We start from the raw sequence: 21079 nt of genomic DNA on the forward strand, positions 1-21079 counted from the left end.
CCATCCGGTCAACATCAGATGACGTGTAGTAACTTCTAGAAGTACGTCTAGTTGGAATTTTTTATATCGCGCTGATTGCCATCAAACTGTATTTCATCATCAATATAATGCATTTGGGGCTATATATCACGTTCTGGAGAAAGCTGCAGAAAGAGATGAAAACATACTTATACATTAGACCATACTTTACTATGAATATGTGAATGAAAAAGTTTAACGTTGCTACACAATGAACAATACATATAGGACTTTGAATGGGCCCTAATAATGGCAATGTAGCAATAGAATTTAAAAAGTTATAGCCCTGCAAAGAAGGGGACTTTCTCTATAGACAAATAGAGCCGGCAACCTACGGTTGATAATGAATTTAACCCATGGCAGCCAAAGTGTTAAAGAAATTATATATATATATATATATTTTTTTTTATAAACTCATAAAATATATTGGGTCGCACCTAAATCGGCAGGGTCGATCGGCAACCTATTCTTTCTATGGATAGGGAATTTCTTTATTTAATTAAAATGTTCACAACAACATGGATGCATGTACTCTGCCAGCATGTTTAATATCCATAATACTAAAGGTTTGACTAAGATTTCTATGAAACTTTATTCTTAAAGAAATTATATATATATATATATTTTTTTTTATAAACTCATAAAATATATTGGGTCGCACCTAAATCGGCAGGGTCGATCGGCAACCGGAAACAAACCATAATTCTCTTTAGGCCTATGCTTAGCTTTCGTGACTGCGACCAAAATGCTTGATTGTGATTGGTCAATAGCGCTCTGTTACCCGTATCAGCGGTCATTATTGCGCGTTGCCCATGGCAGCGGTCAGTTATCGAGAAATAATTCACCGCTGTCAGGGGCAAGCAAGCGCTATTGACCAATCACAATCAAGCATTTTGGCAAATGTTAAAACGCCATGTAATAATTGATAAACCTCATCAAGTGTAAATGGGATGAGCATGAGAACATTTTGGATGAGGAGACATTTGACCCTGACCATCAGTTGCAGCATCTGAAAGAAACCCAGTTATATTTCTGTCAAAAAGAAGTCCTGCCTCAGCAAAATGCTGGTTAAATAACTGACAGATGTTAATGTCATTCTTATCAGAGATCTCATGGTTGTTGAATTCAATATGGGTGGGAAGGGAATTAGAGGATTTGTTTTTGTTTACATTTACTGCACTCAAATTTAGCAGGATTAGAATATGCATTTGTAACTAGATCAAGGTAAAGGTAATAGTCTGTTTTTGCTTTTCTTACAGCATTTATAGTTGTTCCTAATCTGACGAAAGGCAAGCCAGTGTTGAGTCACCAGACCAGAGTGCCTAGCACAAGACCAGGCTGAGCTCCTATCGATCCGTAAACAATTGAGATAACCCAGGGCAACCATGGTGTGACTCTGTCCTTAACACTTTGAGTGCCAGCAACGTGTTATGTCATCTTTTCATGCCCCCCGTTGAGTGCCGACGACGCGAATTGTCGTTTGATTTTTTTATTAGCAATCTGAATTCATATTTCATCAACCGAGTCTCCCGTTGGTACAGCAGCCCCTCTAGCAGCTCAGATGGGAAAATACCGCCCCCTATCGTCTATCCCTGTGTAACTGCAGGCCATTCGATTAGACTGTTGGATCTGTGTGGGGGGAGCCAACTGGCTCCATTATGCTGGCGAGGGATCTGATGAACATGGAAGTTCAGTTCAGAGTTTTTATTTGCCACATGGAATCATACAATCAGAGTTTCTTCATTACACAATCATAAATATCATTCCATGGACAAAAGGAGCAGGAAGAAGAATAAATCTTATAGTTACCTGTAGGGCTGGGCGATATGGCCAAAAACTTTATCGCAATAAAATTATAAAATTATTTTCATATAACTCGATATCGATAATTATCGTCGATATAATGTCTGTCAAGTTTAATTAACTTCTTATGCCCGGCGCCGATGGACGGGCTATTAATAGACTTGTTTTGCTGCTGCGAATGTCTCGAGTTGATGTCGTCATCAGTCCGCGCACGTTAGCAGTTAGCCAGAGCAAGCGGTGTATCCGATGACAATGGAATAAATATGACCCTAAAATACTCTGTTCCGCCCCAATACATTGCAACGACGTCCATCGTATACCCCACACTACTATAACCGTGGCCTCAGAATTCACGCCACACACACACTCGGCACGTAAACTATAAAATAGCGCCGTGCAAGCTAATTATCCTAGCCAGCCTCGTTTAAAAAGTACTAAATATCACCCTAAAATACTCTGTTCCGCCCCAATACATTGCAAAGACATCCACCGTATACCCCACACTACTATAACCGTGGCCTCAGAATTCACGCCACACACCCACTCGGCACGTAAACTATAAAATAGCGCCCTGCAAGCTAATTATCCTAGCCAGCCTTGTTTACAAAGTACTAAATATCACCCTAAAATACTCTGTTCCGCCCCAATACATTGCAACGACGTCCACCGTATACCCCACACTACTATAACCGTGGCCTCAGAATTCACGCCACACACCCACTCGGCACGTAAACTATAAAATAGCGCTGTGCAAGCTAATTATCCTAGCCAGCCTTGTTTACTACTTGAGTCCTACCTCTCTACCCAGAGGTGCAGCGCGGGTCTCCTTCCGCTGTCGGCCATCTCCTTCACTGATTGGTTGTTAGTGCGTGTGCTCATATCCAAGCTTGGAAAATCGATATATCGAAACTCTGCGACCACGTTTCATGTTTATTTCGAGGAAATAATTTATCGCGATAGTTATCGTTTTATCGCCCAGCCCTAGTTACCTGCCCCTTATTCCTAAACTAAACAAGTATTTACTTAACACTTTCAGTGCCCAGCAGGGGGCGCACATTTAGTGCTTGAATGCCCACCATCCACTTCAATGTTAGCATTAATATCGCCTAATCTATGCAGGGCTGTACGCTAAGCTTTTTCACTAGGGGCACACTTGCCCCTAAATGAGAAATTTAGGGGCAAAGAATATTTTTTAGGGGCACATTTTTAAATAACTATTTTACCATTATAGTAGGGCTGGGCGATATGGCCTCTAAATGATATCGCGATATTTTGACATTTCCTCTAAAGCACTTAAAAATGCTTGATTTAACCCTTTGATGCATACAGTCACGCCAATATGATGATTATAATAAGTCCCTGCAACATATGTTTGCATTATTAAACCATGAAGATGCTTTAAAAAATAATTTAATGAAAATGTACTAAGAGTAGTCTACTGACACACTAATAAAAAAAAAAATTTACATCCAAGACAATTTAGGCAAAGTAAAATATATTGTTGGTTTCCTGTTGGTTGTCAGTTTGGCCATGGGTAGGTAGGGAATTTATTTAATTTTATTCTTTCCCACAGCGACTATGGATAGGGAATTTCTTTATTTAATTAAAATGTTCACAACAACATGGATGCATGTACTCTGCCAGCATGTTTAATATCCATAATACTAAATGTTTGACTAAGATTTCTATGAAACTTTATTCTTAAAAAAAAAAAAAAAAAAAATCTTTTTTTTTTATAATTTTTAAAAAAAAACTCATAAAATATATTGGGTCGCACCTAAATCGGCAGGGTCGGTTGGCAACCGGAAACCAACTATTAATTTTGTTAGGCCTTATATAAAAACTCTTGGGTGCCTTTTACACAGTACTGTGTTTTCTATCCACTTTAGCCAAACACACACACAGGGTTAGAAATTAACATTTTTTTTCAAGGGCTTTTTTTGCCCCCCTTAATTGATTTTCGGGGGCTTTTTTTTGTATTTCGGGGGCACTGAATTTTTATGATGAAAATTAACATAAGGATTATAAAACATTGTTGACACTTTTTTTTACAGTCTTCGTCCCTATGTTTGATAATGTAATGTTAATGTCTCCATATATAGGGCTCTACGCTAACCTTTTTCCCAAGGAGCACATGTGCTCCTAAATAAAATGTTAATAAATAAAATCTAAATAAAAATTTAGGAGCACACAAAGAAATTTAGGAGCACAGTGAAAATTGTTCAAGTAACACAGAGTTTATTAACTATTTATCTCATGCATTATTATACTGTGCGTGTGCACACTATGAATTGAAAATGGGGGACCCTGATGTAAACAAGACGAAAGTCTTTCTCTGGTCTGCATCCCCTTAACTTGTGTGTATTGAGCTGTACTGTATTGTACCCATTCTGCAATCTGTTAATAAAGTTTTCAATCAATCAAACGCAAAGGATATCGGTTGTCAAGCTGCTTTTGTATGTTGTAGTGTTGTTATGATACCAACATTTTGACTTTGATACAGATAGGAAAGGTAATGGAATATATTATTAGATGACAGAACATTGAAAATTCTTTATACAATTATTTAATTCATTATGAAATAGAAATTCCGTTTTTGGGTGGAACGTTTGTTGCAAGGAGGGAGGAGGCGGGGACCGCTGCGTGTTACACACAACACGGAGAAATGGTCTAGCTGCTTCGGTGCGTCGTTAACGTTAACGTCGGAAGAAATTCCCCACTAAGCCCTAAATTCAGAGCAGAGCAGTATCCTAATGACTTTTATGCTTCAGTCGATAAGGTGTTTTGCGAATTCTGTCAACATACCGTGGGGACTGGACCCGCAAAAACACGTGCGAATATCACTTCAAAAGCCATGTCAGCCGGATTCCTCTCTTTCTCCTCGTCTCTCTTTTGCTCAAAATAAAAATGAATGGGCTTCATGGCTGGCTGATTTTTTTGCGTTGTCTGATTCTGAATGTATAACTTGCCTAAGCCGGTACCGTGACTTTGTTTTCGGGCGCTACTGTGATTGGACGTTTATGCGCCTTGTGTAATGTGGGACTATTATAACAGCGGAGCTGTTTTGTAATCGTCACTCGTCTCGAGTAAATGATTTTTCCGGGTGGCGCACACACACATATTATTAGGGCCAAATACAAGGGAAATGCTCGCACTGTAGATCATATATATAATTATATATATAATTAGTAAACTGTCGGGGGCATTTTCTGCCCCCCTTAACTGATATTCGGGGGCATTTTGTCCATTTTCAAGGGCATTTTGCCCCGAGCCCCCGTTAATTTCGAACCCTGCACACACACATATATATATATACACACATTTACACACACTACTGTGAGAAAATAATAATCACACAGACTTAATGATTTTAGAATATTTCAGATAATGAAATTAAATGTTTATATCATCAACTATCCAGTTAGTATTTATACTGTGTGTAACATTTGGCTACTTTAAATCATTGAATGTAGAGAGAGAGAGAGAGAGAGAGAGAGAGAGAGAGAGAGAGAGGGGGGGGGGCGAGAACGAACAAGAGAGCCAGCCCCCCGCTTCGGGTTTTGTTCTAGGTTCGCGTTTTGATCGTCTAAGCTGCCGTAGGTGATGACGTCACACTCGAATGTAAACAGGAAGAGATGGAGATGGAGACACACGGAGATCGAAATTGAATGATATACAGAAATGAATAACCAATAAATATGAAGTTATGTTTAAACTTCTGTTGTCAAGCGTTGTCAATATAACCCACCCCCTTTCCTCACGAATGGAACTAGTCTTGTGGAGTCCGCTTTGACCGTTTTCCAGGGTTAGCAGAGATCGCTAGTTAGCTTAGCATAATCCTAATGGATACCTTGGTTAGCAGCTACCGTTAGCTCATTGCTCGTGTCAATTAAATTGCATGTTATTAAAGGTCCGCGCTGGTCTGTCTAATGAAATTACAACCGCAACATTATATTGCACTGTACAGCCCTGGTTGTAGGCTAATGTTTTACTACAATTTGTATGGATTAATTTAGGAGTGAAATGCGAATGAAGGGTTGAAATCACCACTCGCAAGCTTGCCCCCAGATATTATTTTAAACTCGCACGGACCAAATTAGGGGGCAATTTGCGATCATATCATCGCACTGTACAGCCCTGCTATGTTTTAAATTATGGCTATGTGTCTAATCTGCCCGTCGCTTATCAATGACTCATTTCCAGTCAACATTGTTGAAGCGGATTGTTTTTTTATCGGTTCATTTCCGTTTTATAGCATTTTGAAAAGCCCTCGTTTTCAAGGGAAAAAAATATTCCATGATAATCGCCCTGTACTGTAATATTCTAGAACGGTCATTTTTCTGCCTATTTATGAATAGTTTTCAAATAAACGCTAGATTATCGATAGTATGTGTACGTGTGCACGCTTTTGCCGCGAGCTGAAAATCGATTCTCTCAGTTCCTGATCGCTCTTACAGTCAAACAGCCATATCACATATAGGGGAAAAGCTTATATCTCCGTGAAAACAGGTCTGATTATCCTAAGACTGGTAAAATAGATCCTTTTATTGATCCAACGCGTATACTGTAAAACACATATTACACGCTGTGCTGCTGAGGGTCCAGAATGAATCTGATCGGCTCCGGTTGCGTGTTGCTTAATGACAGCGGAAGAGTGCAAGGGCGCTTCCGCATTCTTAGCCGCGCATGCGCATGAGGTCCTTGCTTAGTTCAGACGCCCCATTCAACACGGTGAATCCCAAACTCGAAACTCTGTTAAGCTCCAGAGAGAGAGGCTGAAAACCGCCAGTTCTTGCCCGACGGATGGGCGCCGAATCGGGATCCGAGTTTTCTGATGAATAGCCCCAAAACATGGAGGTCGCGATTCGCGAACGGCGCCGGCTTCGCTGACCAGAGCTCTCTCAGATTCAAAATTGCAGCAGCCTGGAACATACATGTTTCGGAACCAATGTGTAACTAGACAGTTACAATATAACATTTATATTAATTAACCCAGTTAATGCCTTAAGAGTCTGGTGGTCAATTACTACGGAAATGTTGTGTCTTACTAATAATAACTAATTCCGCGGTCAATATAAGTCTCTGTGATACTTTCTGAATATGATTTGGGAATGGGCAGGGTTATATTAGAAGAAAGACAGTGTAAACAATATAATTAACTCTGAATATAATAATGACGAAAAATAAACAGGGTAGTGCACCTTGTTGTGTTGTGTGTCCTGTTTATTTTTCGTCATTATTATATTCAGAGTTAATTATATTGTTTACACTGTCTTTCTTCTAATATAACCCTGCCCATTCCCAAATCATATTCAGAAAGTATCACAGACTTATATTGACCGCGGAATTAGTTATTATTAGTAAGACACAACATTTCCGTAGTAATTGACCACCAGACTCTTTCTCTTAAGGCATTAACTGGGTTAATTAATATAAATGTTATATTGTAACTGTCTAGTTACACATTGGTTCCGAAACATGTATGTTCCAGGCTGCTGCAATTTTGAATCTGAGAGAGCTCTGGTCAGCGAAGCCGGCGTCGTTCGCGAATCGCGACCTCCATGTTTTGGGGCTATTCATCAGAAAACTCGGATCCCGATTCGGCTCCCATCCGTCGGGCAAGAACTGGCGGTTTTCAGCCTCTCTCTGGAGCTTAACGGAGTTTCGAATTTGGGATTCACCGTGTTGAATGGGGCGTCTGAACTAAGCGAGGACCTCATGGGCATGCGCGGTGAAGAATGCGGAAGCGCCCTTGCACTCTTCCGCTGTCATTAAGCAACACGCGCTCCGGTTACATGCGTGAGAAGTAAAATGTGGATTCCGGAGTTTTTTTTTCTCATCCATTTTCATTGAGTCCAATCCAAAAGGGTGCATTACCATTTGGGAGACGATAGGGGGCGCTTTTTTCCACATCCGAGCGCCTGGCAGGGCAGGTTTACCAACGGTCGCTAATAAAACAAATAAAACGAGAATTCTCGTGATGGGCATTCAGGGGGCGGGCTGATAACCCGAGATATCTCGTGATGGGCATTCAAAGTGTTAATGGTCGGCGTACAACCTAATTTACACAAATAATAATTTATACCATTATACAAGAAACACAATCCACAGCTAAACTTTCATACTTTAAATATATATTTTGAATTGATAAACACCATTACATCCCTTAAGCTCGCTATGGAGAGAATTCCACAACTTTACACCAATAACTGAAGGACACATCTGTTTAAGTGTGGTACGTGCAAACTGATGTTTAAAATTGTATTTTCTCCTACTAAACTCACTTTCTAAATGAAAAAGATTTTGTAGTTTTTCTGGCAGTGTATTATTTCTTGCCCTAAACATAATTAACATTGTTTGAAACTTAACCATGTCTTCAAGTTTAATTATTGTAGATTTAATAAATAATGTATTTATGTGTTCTCGATAACTCACTTTATGTGTGATTCTTACAGCCCTCTTCTGTAGTATATATAATGGTTTTATATTGGTCCCATAAGTATTCCCCCATACTTCAACAATAACTGATATAAGGTGAGATGAGTGAACAGTAGTGTTCTCATTGCCTCATACTCTAACACATCCTTTACTTTATTCATAACAAAAATACTCTTGGACATCTTTTTTTTAACGTGTGCTATGTGCGATTTCCATGTTAATTTATCATCCATAATCACACCAAGAAAACGAAATTCATTAACTCTCTCTATATCAACTCCAACTATGGTCAGTACTATATTTTCATCTAGTTTTCGGTTGCCAAAAATCATAAGTGATTGCGAGTTGGAAAGCAGCCTGGAATATATATTTACAGCAGCCAATAATCAATCAATAAACCAGTCAATTTGTATATGTGTGTGTGTGTGTGTGTGATGTTGAGGAAATGAGAATAGATTTTTCAGCCCGCTTCTGTATCGTGCAAAAGTACACATATACTATCGATAATATAGCGTTTATTTGAAAATGATTCATAAATAGGCCGACAAATGACAACGTGTCTAGTGTATTCGAGAATATTCCAATAAATGCCGTTTATGAGGGAATCTTTCAATTTTCTGGAAATTTGAGAAAACTATAGCTTTTCGAAATGCTATAAAAAGGATATGAACAGATTAAAAAACAATCCGTTAATCGTTATTTCTTTCATATATATCCATACATTTTTCATCCGTCCAGCCTGACATTATCATTGGGACTGGCTCCGAGCTCGAAAAGGGCAAATACCGCCCCCTATCGTCTCCCGGATGGTAATGCACATCATTGGATTGGAGTCGATGGGAAAATGCATCAGGAAAAAACTCCGCCCCAGGGTTTCCCCACCTCTGGAAAGCAGTGTCGTGTTACCAGATACACAGCGAGGCTGGAAGCAGTTTGGATCATGCATTTCAGACTAACGTTGGATCAATAAACGCGATCAATATTTGGAATGGCTATCAGGAATTGGATTCATCTTTTTGCAGAATCTATTTTTACCAGTTTTGGGTTAATCAGATGTTTTTTCAGAGCGGTCACAACGTGTGTGTGTGTGTGTGTGTGTGTGTATGTGTGTGCGTGTATGGCGTTAGCGCTGACCAGGTCATGGTTAATAGATTTTTCAGCCCGCTTCTCTAGCGTGCATAAGTACACAGATACTATCGATAATCTAGCGTTTATTTGAAAACGATTCATAAATAGGCCGAAAAATTACGTGTTTTGTGTATTCCAGTAAAGAGCTATTTTCACGGATTTTTCTGGAATCACTAGAAATCTTCAAAACTATACTCGTATTCAAAACGGTATAAAACGGAAATGTACTGATGAAAAAACAATCCGTTTCGTACATGTCGACTGCAAGCAAGTCATTGATAAGCGACGGGCGTATTAGACACAGCCATAATTTAAGATAGTGTATGCATTCGCAAATGTGCTTGTCCTTCCATTGATTAACGTGGTGCATCCAAGGGATAAATAGTCATATCCGGCTGGCAACCAATGTGTTAAATGAGTCTATACGTGATTACAAGGCTATCTGAACATCAGGCTCAGACATGACTCCAGTCACAATCATTTATGTCACCCATAAACCTCTCTGCATCAACGTTTTCATAATTCCTCTTTGAGACCACATGAGACCCTGACTTCCTTACATGCACATTCCTTAACACTTTGGATGCCACGACTCCCCGTCTGAAAACCTTGTTGTGTGCCACCACCCACTTCAATGATAGCGCTCTCATATTTGCGAACGCATAAACTACATCTTAAATTATGGCTATGTGTCTAATCTGGCCGTCGCGTATCAATGACTTGTTTGCAGTCCAACATTGTTTTTTTTTTTATAAATCGGTTCATTTCCTTTTTATACCATTTTGAAAAACGCTCATTTCTTGAAACTTCCAGAAGATTTCAGAAGATTCTGTGATAAACGCCCTTTACTGTAATACACAAAACACGTCGTCATTTTTCGGCCTATTTATGAATAGTTTTCAAATAAACGCTAGATTATCGATAGTATATGTGTACTTATGCACGCTATAGAAGCGGGCTGAAAAATCAAATCTCTTATTTCCTTATCGCACACACACAGGGCCCACGTTGATATCTCTGTGAAAAAAGCTGATTATCCTAAGACTGGTAAAATAGATTCCTTACCTCAGATCAGAAGTTCTCCCAAAAGATTATTCCAATTCCTAATCGCCATTCCAAATACCGATCTCGTTTATTGATCCAACTGGGTGGTCGAAACACTGATTCCACGCTGTTCTGATGGTCCAGAATGAATCCGATCGTCTCGGGTGACTTGTCTGAGAAGTAAAATGAGGAAGCAGGATTTCCCCCCCCCCCCATGCTTTTCATTCAGTCTAATCGAATGGGGTGCAGGGAGAGACGATAGGGGGCGGTATTTTCCCAATGGAGCTCAGAGAGAGTTCCAGTGGTAACGGGAGGCTAGATTGATGAAATATGAATGGAAATCGCTAAAAAAAACGATTAAAAACTAGACTTCCCGTCCGTGGCACTCAAAGTGTTAAGGAAAACTCCAACATTTTGGGAAATTTGCTTATTTGCCATCTACCCTGGAGTTAGACAAGAAGCTACATACCTTTTTTCTTCTCTATGCATGCAGTAGGAGTAGGAAGACGTGCACCGTTAGCCTAGCTTAGCATAAGTCACTGGAAGTAGGTTCCTCCATTAGCCTAGTTCCCAACGTCTTCCTACTCTTACTGCATGCACAGAGAAGAAAAGGGTATCTTCTTGTCCAACTCCAGGGTAGATGGCAAATAAGCTAATTTCCCAAAATGTTGGAGTTATCCTTTAAACAAGTAATAGAACAATGATCGCTTACACCTAGCTCAAAACCACCACTAGAATGATATTTATCAACCGTATTAGTGATAATAAGGTCTATCAGGTTTGGCCTAGTTGGTGCTACTATCAATTGGCTTAAGTTTAAGGCAAGCCACACATGGTTAGACTAGGTGTTTTTGTTTTGTTGCTGAATGGAATACGTTTGCTGTCCCAGTTAAATAGAAATGCAGTTTTGGCAGGAAAACGCGTTGCCCTACTGACAGCGCTGAAAAGGTGTTTTCGTTTTGGATACTCGCCAAAACTCGCCGACAACGTGTCATGTAATGTGCACGGAGCCGATGTTGCTCAACGCCCATGCGCAGTAGATACCGACATCTGCGTGCCCTCACCAACGTCCAGTGACGACAGATCTGTCCCAAATAGCTGCAGGTACCATGTCAAGTTATTGTTATAAGGACCCCAGTCCAAGCTACAACAGTCTGCATTCCCTTAACAATTGTTTGTATTGAGCCGTATTCTATTGTAGGGCTGGGCAATATGACGATATTATATAAATATCGGGTACAGTTCATTAACGATACACTTTTTTAACGTATCGTGGATATCGTGATGTTTTGCCCAAGAGGATTGTGTCGCGTCAATCTGGTCCACCCCGTTCAAACTTTTGAACAACGCCGCTCCCACACACACACTACTGCATCAAAGTTAGTACTTATGATTAACAAAGGCATTCGTTTTGTGGCATCAACATTATATAGTTACACGTTATATAGTTACACATCAGCGTATTTACCCAAACATCGCAACGTCCGATGACGACATAGATAGCAAGCGTTACTGTTCATATCTCAGTCCGTGCCGAGTTGTGCGTGCCCATTCTGCGGTCTGTTAATAAAGTTTTCAATCAGACAGATGTATGGAAAGGCTTTTATTATAACATTTGTTGCAGTAAAATCATTATGCCTCGTTGTCATGCTGCGGTGCGCTAGTAATCACTCGTCGGCTGCGGTGAGCTGTTGTTGTTGTCGTTGAGCTGAGCTCTCGTTAAAATCAATGGAGGGCATTCAGGAATGTAAAAAAAGAATAGCGCTGCTTGCCGATTGGTGCTAAGAACAGCAGGGCGGGTACAAGCGGTGTGACGTAATTGGCAGACTCGACTGTCAATCAAAATTATTCTGTTGCCGGCTGAATGATTGAATGAATGAACGTTATTAACGATTGCAGAATGGGTACAATACAGTACAGCTCAATACAACAACAGTGGACTGACTGGAGGATGAAGACCAGAAAAAGACTTTCGGCTTTTTTACATAAGGGTCCTCCATTTTCAATTCATCAAAACATTTAGAGACATACAAATATACAGTAGTTTCATAAAAATGCTAAAATCCTATTGATTGATTGATTTAAAACTTTATTAACATATTGCAGAATGGGTACAGTACAGCTCAATACATACAATTGTTAAGGGGATGCAGACCAGAGAAAGACTTTCGTCTTGTTTACATCAGGGTCCCCCATTTTCAATTCATCATATTTCATATCTAAATCATATAATATCTCATTGCTAAATATATGCAATATATAATCTAATAATCCAATAATCTAAATCTAATATATAATATAAAAATGCTAAATGCATGGGTATTTTATTTTGTCTTTAATGTTAGCTTGCAAACTCAAATACTGTCTTGGTAAGCCTCATAATGAATTGTTTGGGGGAAAAAAAGAAAAACATAGTGATGCGTATCGTGTATCGCCGAAAGGTCAGAAAATATCGTGATATCATATTTAGGCCATATCGCCCAGCCCTATTCTATTGTACCCATTCTGCAATATGTTAAATAAAGTTTACATCCATTAATACTGCTAGCATTAACGATTGCATGAGCAGCTGGCTAACGTGAGCTAACGTTAGCTATCAGACCCTGTTAGCTCAGAGCTCCTCTTTCAATCTTAACAAGCATTAAACAAAATGGCCCAGTCATCTATTCACCTTTGTTTATTACATGAGGCGTTGTCTAATGTTATCTAGCTACTGATAGCTCCTGATATAATCAGTTTGGTGCTGGCTGGCTAACGTGAGCTAACGTTAGCTGCTAGCCACAATGCTATACTGTTCTACTGGCATATTCCATTCACGTTAGCATGTAGCTAACAACATCAGAGATCTTTTTGTGAGACTAAACTATCCGCTCTTGGTGGTCAATTGTGTTGATGTTAGTTTTGTTTCATCAACAAATGAGAGGCAGAACACACAGTGAATGTATCCGTTTTGTTTATTGCACTTTTATTGCACTTTCTTTGCTGAAAAATAAGTGCTACATTGGCTAAATAGCTCACGGAGGCATTTAAAGATGGTGGCTTGTTGATTTATTTGCAGGAAGTGTATTGGCACATCCAAGGTAACTACCTCCCCCCCGCGCATGCTCAGTGCTGAATTCGAGGCGCGATCCGTTGCGGTCTGACCACGCCTCGTTCTGACAAAACGAAAGTGCTCAGATCGCAAAACAAATGTCTAACTCGGCTGTCACTACGTTGCGCTCTGGAAAGCGAAACTCATCTTGAAAACGAAACGAAAACACCCTAGGTGTAACCGACGCCTAAATCTTTAATGTGAGCGGAGTTGACTGTGACACATTAGGAGCATTTGAATTATTTTGCTAACGAGAGCTGGAACAACAAGTTTTCCACTAAGTTTGGCTACATGGGGCAACGTTATATACAGCGTCAGAACGTAGGCTCACATAATGTTACCTTTTTTGACACAATGCAGTGAAGCATGGAGAAAGGGAAAGAGAGATACTGACTATAGTGCAAGATCCATAACAGGCATTGAATATCGTTCTGTTACCGGGGATACACGAGGGCCATTATCGTGGCCGGATGCTTATACCTAAGATAATATCGCCATACCGCCCAAGCCCACCCTCACTAACATTCAATAATGATTGTTAGCTTTTATTACACATCATTGTACCCTCTCTACTCACTTCCACTGGTACTGCTTCATCTATAAATCTCTCCTCGGTCTGTTCCATTCTAACCTGTCGTCCCTCATGGTGCAGAAACAGTAGTTTTAGCCTGCGGTCACAGAATCTTGTAACTCTCTGTACGATTTCCCCGCACAGAACTCAGAAAAACAACCGTTTCCTATTCTGCCCCATCTACATGGAACTCATTGCAAAAGGAACTGAGGCTCCCGAACCAAATTCCCATTGGAGACTTTAGAATAGAATAGAATAAGAATACAATCAAGCTTCTTATAGGCAATATTGAAAGGGCATCCATGGTGGGGGCCTATTCTTGTTCTTGCTCTTAATTTAATGTATCTAGATTTTAGCCTTTCTTAGACTTTTAATTGTGTTACTTGTCTTGTTTTTGTCTGAAACTAGTTTTATGCATTTGTTATGTTTGTTTGGTGGATCAGGTCACTCTTGTAAATGAGATTTGTACAAATAAAGGTTTGAAATTTAATTCAAATGAATGTGGTATCATAGATTTCTTAATTTTTTTGCGGGTCTCTCTCTTTCCAGCTGAAAGGGGAACGCCACCTAAATTAAGAATTCCAATGTTATTTCCATGGCCTAGGAATATATTTCTCAACACAAGCTACTCTCTCCTAAAGCAAGAAACCATAGAAGTCAAACTCAAACGTTTGTCGTCATCAGGTATAAACTCTGGAGTTGCTCCATAGACATTGAACGGGAGACCCACAGAGGTCTTTACCCAAATGAGCTTTATTCTTTTTTTTTAATGCACTTTTTCTCCTTATTTTCTATTTTTCTCCCATCCCAATTTCGTATCCCCAATTCTCCCCTCCCCTGTCTTGAACGTTGCTAGACTATGCCTCCCACTGGTCGGCTGTAGTGAGGATAGAAGCCTTGCATCACGTGTCCCCTCCGGTACACGAGGAGGCAGCCTGTCGCATCTTTTCACCAGACAGCGCGACTCTCAGTGGCGAGGAGTAACGCGTGGGAGGCTCACGCTGCCTCCGATACTTCCTGTCTCTGCTGTACAGGCGTCACCCAACCGACCTGTAGGAGTCGCTGTCCACAACGTCCAATCCCCACCCATCGACTTTCCACCCGCTACCTCTGCCAATTGAGATAGTATGACGACTGGTCCAAGCCGCAGGCAATGCCGACTCGGGGAGTCGACTCGAGACCGGAGTCTCTTGCATTGGTGACGAGCGCAATCTCCGCTACGCCACCCAGTCGCCCCAAATGAGCTTTATTCTGAATAAAACAGAAAATGTACCCTCATAGTTACTCAGAACATTCCCATGGGTGATCTGTGTCATCTTTACTATCTCTCCCAATTCAATGTCTATGGAGCAGCTGAAGACTTTATACTTGATGACATCACAAATCTATGCTTTAGCACTTGGGAGAGAACTTGATCATGTTCACTTATGTTTTTGGACTGCCTTAGACCATAGAAATGTATGCATTCTTAAAATGTGCGTAGTTCCCCTTTAAACCATATGGTGTTTCTAGGACAGCGGTGGTTGTCAACCTATTTTGTCCAAGATTGGGCCACTGACGACGACCCCCCGCCTCCATCTGAGAGGAAGTCCAGAATCTCATAGCATTGATTGATTGAAAACTTTATTAACAGATTGCAGAATGAGTACAATACAATACAAACAATTGTTAAGGGGATGCAGTCAGACCAGAGAAAGATTAGTCTCGTTTACATCAGGGTCCCCCATTTTCAATTCATCGTGCCATTTATGACATACACGACATACAGATCATATATACAGTACTGTTACATCCAGACATTTATGACATACAAGTCAAGATATACAAATATATAGTACTGTTTCAGATAAAGAGATCATAAAATATATATATATATATATATATACATTCGAGGGGGGAGAATCTGACCCGTATATTTATTTACTGTACCAAACTAGTTGAAACGAACGAGCAGTGGGTCGCTGTCTTGACTGGCTATTTAGGCTAGCGTTAGCAGCAAGCTAACAGTGAAGCGAACATGTTAAGCTAACGTAACGTAACGCTACGAGACTGAGTGACACGCGAGGCTGAAATAGTGCCCGAAATGACAGCGTTAAGGTTCAGGATTGTAAATATCTTACCACGGCAGCGGTTGTGAGGACACATGCGGTTGTGTATGCCCTAGTAACAACAGGAATCTGTAAATATTCCTGCTGGAAAGTCTGGTAAGCCATTTTGGACGGACTGAGGGGCTTCCGGCAATTTCTTGACACGTCATCCCAGGCAGAGAATGGGCGTTTCTCCGCGAGGATTCATACAGCCACGCCCACCGCGGTACACACGTGCCCATAATAAGCAAATACTGAAAGTGGATTTCCACCTATTCCAGCCAGTGAGGGCGCTGGACCCCCGTCCAACTGACTGCTTTGATGGGCGGAACTGAAATAATTTAGCTAGGCAGGTAGCGTCGGATAGATGTCATGCCCCCACATCCTCCAATGGTATAAATGGCCAATTGGATGTGACAGACTGGCAAAACGTCATCCGCACTGAATGTTGACCGCCACGCCTCTTTTTGGGGGGAAACAACTAAAGGAATAAACATAGGGTTTGTTCATAAATGAAAAATGTAGGACAAAACACAGCGATATAAATCACACCAAAGACTACCAAGGCCCAGAAACAGTCATTACCTCCTAGTTTTAGGCCACTCTTGAGATCCACAAGCTTAATATTAAAACCATAACAACTGAATGAATGAATGAATGAAAACTTGGGTTCAGAATGGGTACAACAATACAGTACGGCTCAATACACACAATTGTTAAGGAGATGCAGACCAGAGAAAGACGTTTGTCCTGTTTACATCAGGGTCCCTCATTTTCATTTCATATTGACATTTAAGACATACTCAACATACATGCTAAAAAAATACACATTGGAAAAATACAGAAATTAGTATTGAGGATAAACAAAGTTATGTTATATTGTGTATGTAGTTCTGTACTATATTCACTGCTGTCAAGTGAATCAAGTTTTTTTTTCTTTTCTTGTAATCTTTTAATATAAGTAAAAGTATATTCTATATTGTAATACACTAAATTATGTTATATCTAGTCAAATTAATGGAAGAACAAATATAAATGTAAGGGGGTAGGGATCAATAAGCTTAGCTTCCCTTTACTCCTTTTTTGGACATGTCTGCTAACCAAACAAATTGCTCTTGACCTTTTGTTTATAATTCCTTCTTTTTTTCTTTTTTTAATGTTTTCCTTTTAATGTTTTTTTTTATTTGTTGCTATGATTGTTTGGTTCGACGGAACAAGATATCGTGAGTTGTTTGGAGAAATATGGAGAATAACATGTCCAAAAATAAACTTTTTCATTCATTCATTCACATGACATTTATGGCATAGGGACATATAGGTATTTAGTACTGATACATTTGTGACATATTAGGTATTCAAATACAGTACTGTTACTCATAGATCCTGACAGAGTATATACATATGATGGGGAGGGGACTGTACATTAGGAGGGGGTGGGTGGGTGGGAGAGAAATATACATATACGGCGGGGAGAGAATATATACATGCGGTGGGGAGGAGACTGTCTATTAGGAGGGGGTGGGGGTGGGGGTTTGGACAACATTCGCCAAAATGCTTGATTGTGATTGGTCAATAGTGCTCCGTTGCCCCTAGCAGCGGTCAATTATTTCTCGATAATTCACAGCTGCTATGGAAAACGCGCAATAATGACCGCTGTTAGGGGAAAGATAGCCTCGCAGCCAGACTCTCGCAGCGTTATACCATGCACAGCCTGCGGAGCACGGCTGTGCAGCGCCTGTCCGAGGCAGGTCTCGACAGTACACCATGCATTTGATCTCGTCTTGTCGATGGTGTAAAATGAATTATATTGTTGGTAAGTTATCCCTGTAATAAGCGGGATAATGTATACGCTGACACGGTGAGATTCAAACCTAAATAGACTCAGCTTCCTTTACCACATATGCACAGCTGCACTGCATCATGTGTAATCAAGCCCATTGTGATATTTCCTCCAACGCCAGAGGAGCAACAGAACAACCGCGTCTGCATTTGATCTCGTCTTGTCGATGGTGTAAAATGAATTACGTATATTGTTAGTAAGTTAGCCCTGTACTAAGCGGGATAATGTCTGTCATTGTCGCAAAATAATTGTCCGTCACTGCGTTTAGAAGAACACAGTGTCGGTCAATTATTTTGCGACAATGACCTCGTAGCTACATTATCCCTTACATATTGAACACTTTTGTTTACAATTGTTTACGTACTTTTGACTTTATATTTTATACTTAATCTATTTTTTTATCTAGCACACTCTCAGGAGCAAAACAGAAAAAAGCATTTCATATAAAAGTATTCTGTATTTTTGTATGACAACTAATAAAGAAACTTGGAACTTGAACTTGAAATCAAAAATGTTTAGAACACACACAGCTCTTATATTTGTCATCTCAACTAATCCCATGCCCCAAGCCCCTTTTCAAACCTATATTTCACAACTTGTTTCCCTTCTACATTGTTTCATTTCATATTGACATTTAAGACATACTCAACATACATGCTAAAAAAATACACATTGGAAAAATACAGAAATGAGTATTGAGGATAAACAAAGTTATGTTATATTGTGTATGTAGTTCTGTACTATATTTACTGCTGTCAAGTGAATCAAGTTTTTTTTCTTTTCTTGTAATCTTTTAATATAAGTAAAATTATATTCTATATTGTAATACACTAAATTATGTTATATCTAGTCAAATTAATGGAAGAACAAATATAAATGTAAGGGGGTAGGGATCAATACGCTTAGCTTCCCTCTACTCCTTTTTTGGACATGTCTGCTAACCAAACAAATTGCTCTTGACCTTTTGTTTATAATTCCTTCTTTTTTTCTTTTTTTAATGTTTTCCTTTTAATGTTTTTTTTTATTTGTTGCTATGATTGTTTGGTTCGACGGAACAAGATATCATGAGTTGTTTGGAGAAATATGGAGAATAACATGTCCAAAAATAAACGTTTTCATTCATTCATTCACATGACATTTATGGCATAGGGACATATAGGTATTTAGTACTGATACATTTGTGACATATTAGGTATTCAAATACAGTACTGTTACTCATAGATCCTGACAGAGTATATACATATGATGGGGAGGGGACTGTACATTAGGAGGGGGTGGGTGGGTGGGAGAGAAATATACATATACGGCGGGGAGAGAATATATACATGCGGTGGGGAGGAGACTGTCTATTAGGAGGGGGTGGGGGTGGGGGGTTTGGACATGCCTCTTTGAACTGCTGCGGTCAGACAAGGGATACTGGAGTCTCATGGCCAGTACAGAGAGACTTAGAAGGAGCTTCTATCCCCGGCCACCAGGATGCTCAATGACAATAACATGTAACAAACGATCAAATACACTCACAGCACACACATCCACATGTACACACTCACTTTAAATAAACAACTTTAAATAAACAACTTATTACATGGCGTTTTAACACTCGCCAAAATGCTTGATTGTGATTGGTCAATAGTGCTCCATTGCCCCTAGTGTGACGGATTATACTGGGTCTGCGTTGTGTTTGATGTTAAATGAGAATGTCCCGAGGGGGGGTCGAACAGGGGGCTCCCGCGTCCGCGGGCAACGACACAGGCCGCTGCACTAAGAAGTGAATTCACTCCTAACTACCGTACCTATACGTCTGTTAACCCTGTTATGGGGAAGTGAGTTTAATTTACCAGCCCGCACTGCCACGGTCACTCGTCAACACACCTGTTTCCGTGACTGTGGACATACCCACAGGCTTCCCCGTTACACTCACCTCCCTAAACTCACGCCCCTCAGGACATCCGGGTCACTGGGCACCACTGTGACGGATTATACTGGGTCTGCGTTGTGTTTGATGTTAAATGAGAATGTCCGAGTGGGAGTCGAACAGGGGGCTCCCGCGTCCGCGGGCAACGACACAGGCCGCTGCACTAAGAAGTGAATTCACTCCTAACTACCGTACCTATACGTCTGTTAACCCTGTTATGGGGAAGTGAGTTTAATTTACCAGCCCGCACTGCCACAGTCACTCGTCAACACACCTGTTTCCGTGACTGTGGACATACCCACAGGCTTCCCCGTTACACTAGCAGCGGTCAATTATTTCTCGATAATTCACAGCTGCTATGGAAAACGCGCAATAATGACCGCTGTTAGGGGAAAGATAGCCTCGCAGCCAGACTCTCGCAGCGTTATACCATGCACAGCCTGCGGAGCACGGCTGTGCAGCGCCTGTCCGAGGCAGGTCTCGACAGTACACCATGCATTTGATCTCGTCTTGTCGATGGTGTAAAATGAATTATATTGTTGGTAAGTTAGCCCTGTAATAAGCGGGATAATGTATACGCTGACACGGTGAGATTTACATTTAGTCATTTAGCTGACGCTTTTATCCAAAGCGACTTACAAGTTCTGTGCGACAAGACAGCAAGAAGGGTATAACTCTATCAGCTGAGTAACAATGTTCATCAAAGTGTTGCGTGTTACAGTGTAGGTTAGTTTATTAGGACAAGTGCATGACATTAAGGTTAGTCGGGGTTAGATTTTTTTTTTTTCTTTTTTTTTTTTTTTTTTATCATTTCAGATAATGGTTGAAGAAGTGAGTCTTTAGTCGACGGCGAAAGATTGGACGGGATTCGGCTGTCCTAACTGGGATGGGTAGTTCATTCCACCATTGTGGGGCAAGGACTGAGAATAGGCGGCTTCTCTTTGATGACCCTCCGGGAGCTTGGATAGGAGTAGATCTGAGGCGGCCAGAAGATGCAGAGCGTAGGGGTCTTGAGGGTGTGTAGTTAGAGACCATTGACCGGAGGAAGGCGGGAGCGGTTCCCTTTGCCGCACGGTATGCTAGGTCGAGGGCCTTGAAGCGGATACGTGCAGCAATGGGGAGCCAGTGCAGGTCCCTAAGAAGT

The 21079-nt window shown here is 40.5% G+C and overlaps 1 protein-coding gene across 1 annotated transcript in view; it reads right to left on the bottom strand.

The window, feature by feature from the left end:
* derl2 (derlin 2) overlaps positions 1 to 16333 on the bottom strand; it is a 54291-nt gene extending 37958 nt beyond the window's left edge. The window contains exon 1 of the mRNA XM_084324667.1: positions 16214 to 16333. Coding sequence (XP_084180793.1) covers positions 16214 to 16306 — 93 coding nt within the window. The 5' untranslated portion in view covers positions 16307 to 16333. The remainder of the gene's footprint in view (positions 1 to 16213) is intronic.
* Between the last annotated feature and the right edge of the window lie 4746 nt (positions 16334 to 21079).

This window comes from Notolepis coatsorum (genome assembly GCF_963971535.1).
Source record: "Notolepis coatsorum genome assembly, chromosome: 11".
NCBI classification, from domain to species: domain Eukaryota; kingdom Metazoa; phylum Chordata; class Actinopteri; order Aulopiformes; family Paralepididae; genus Notolepis; species Notolepis coatsorum.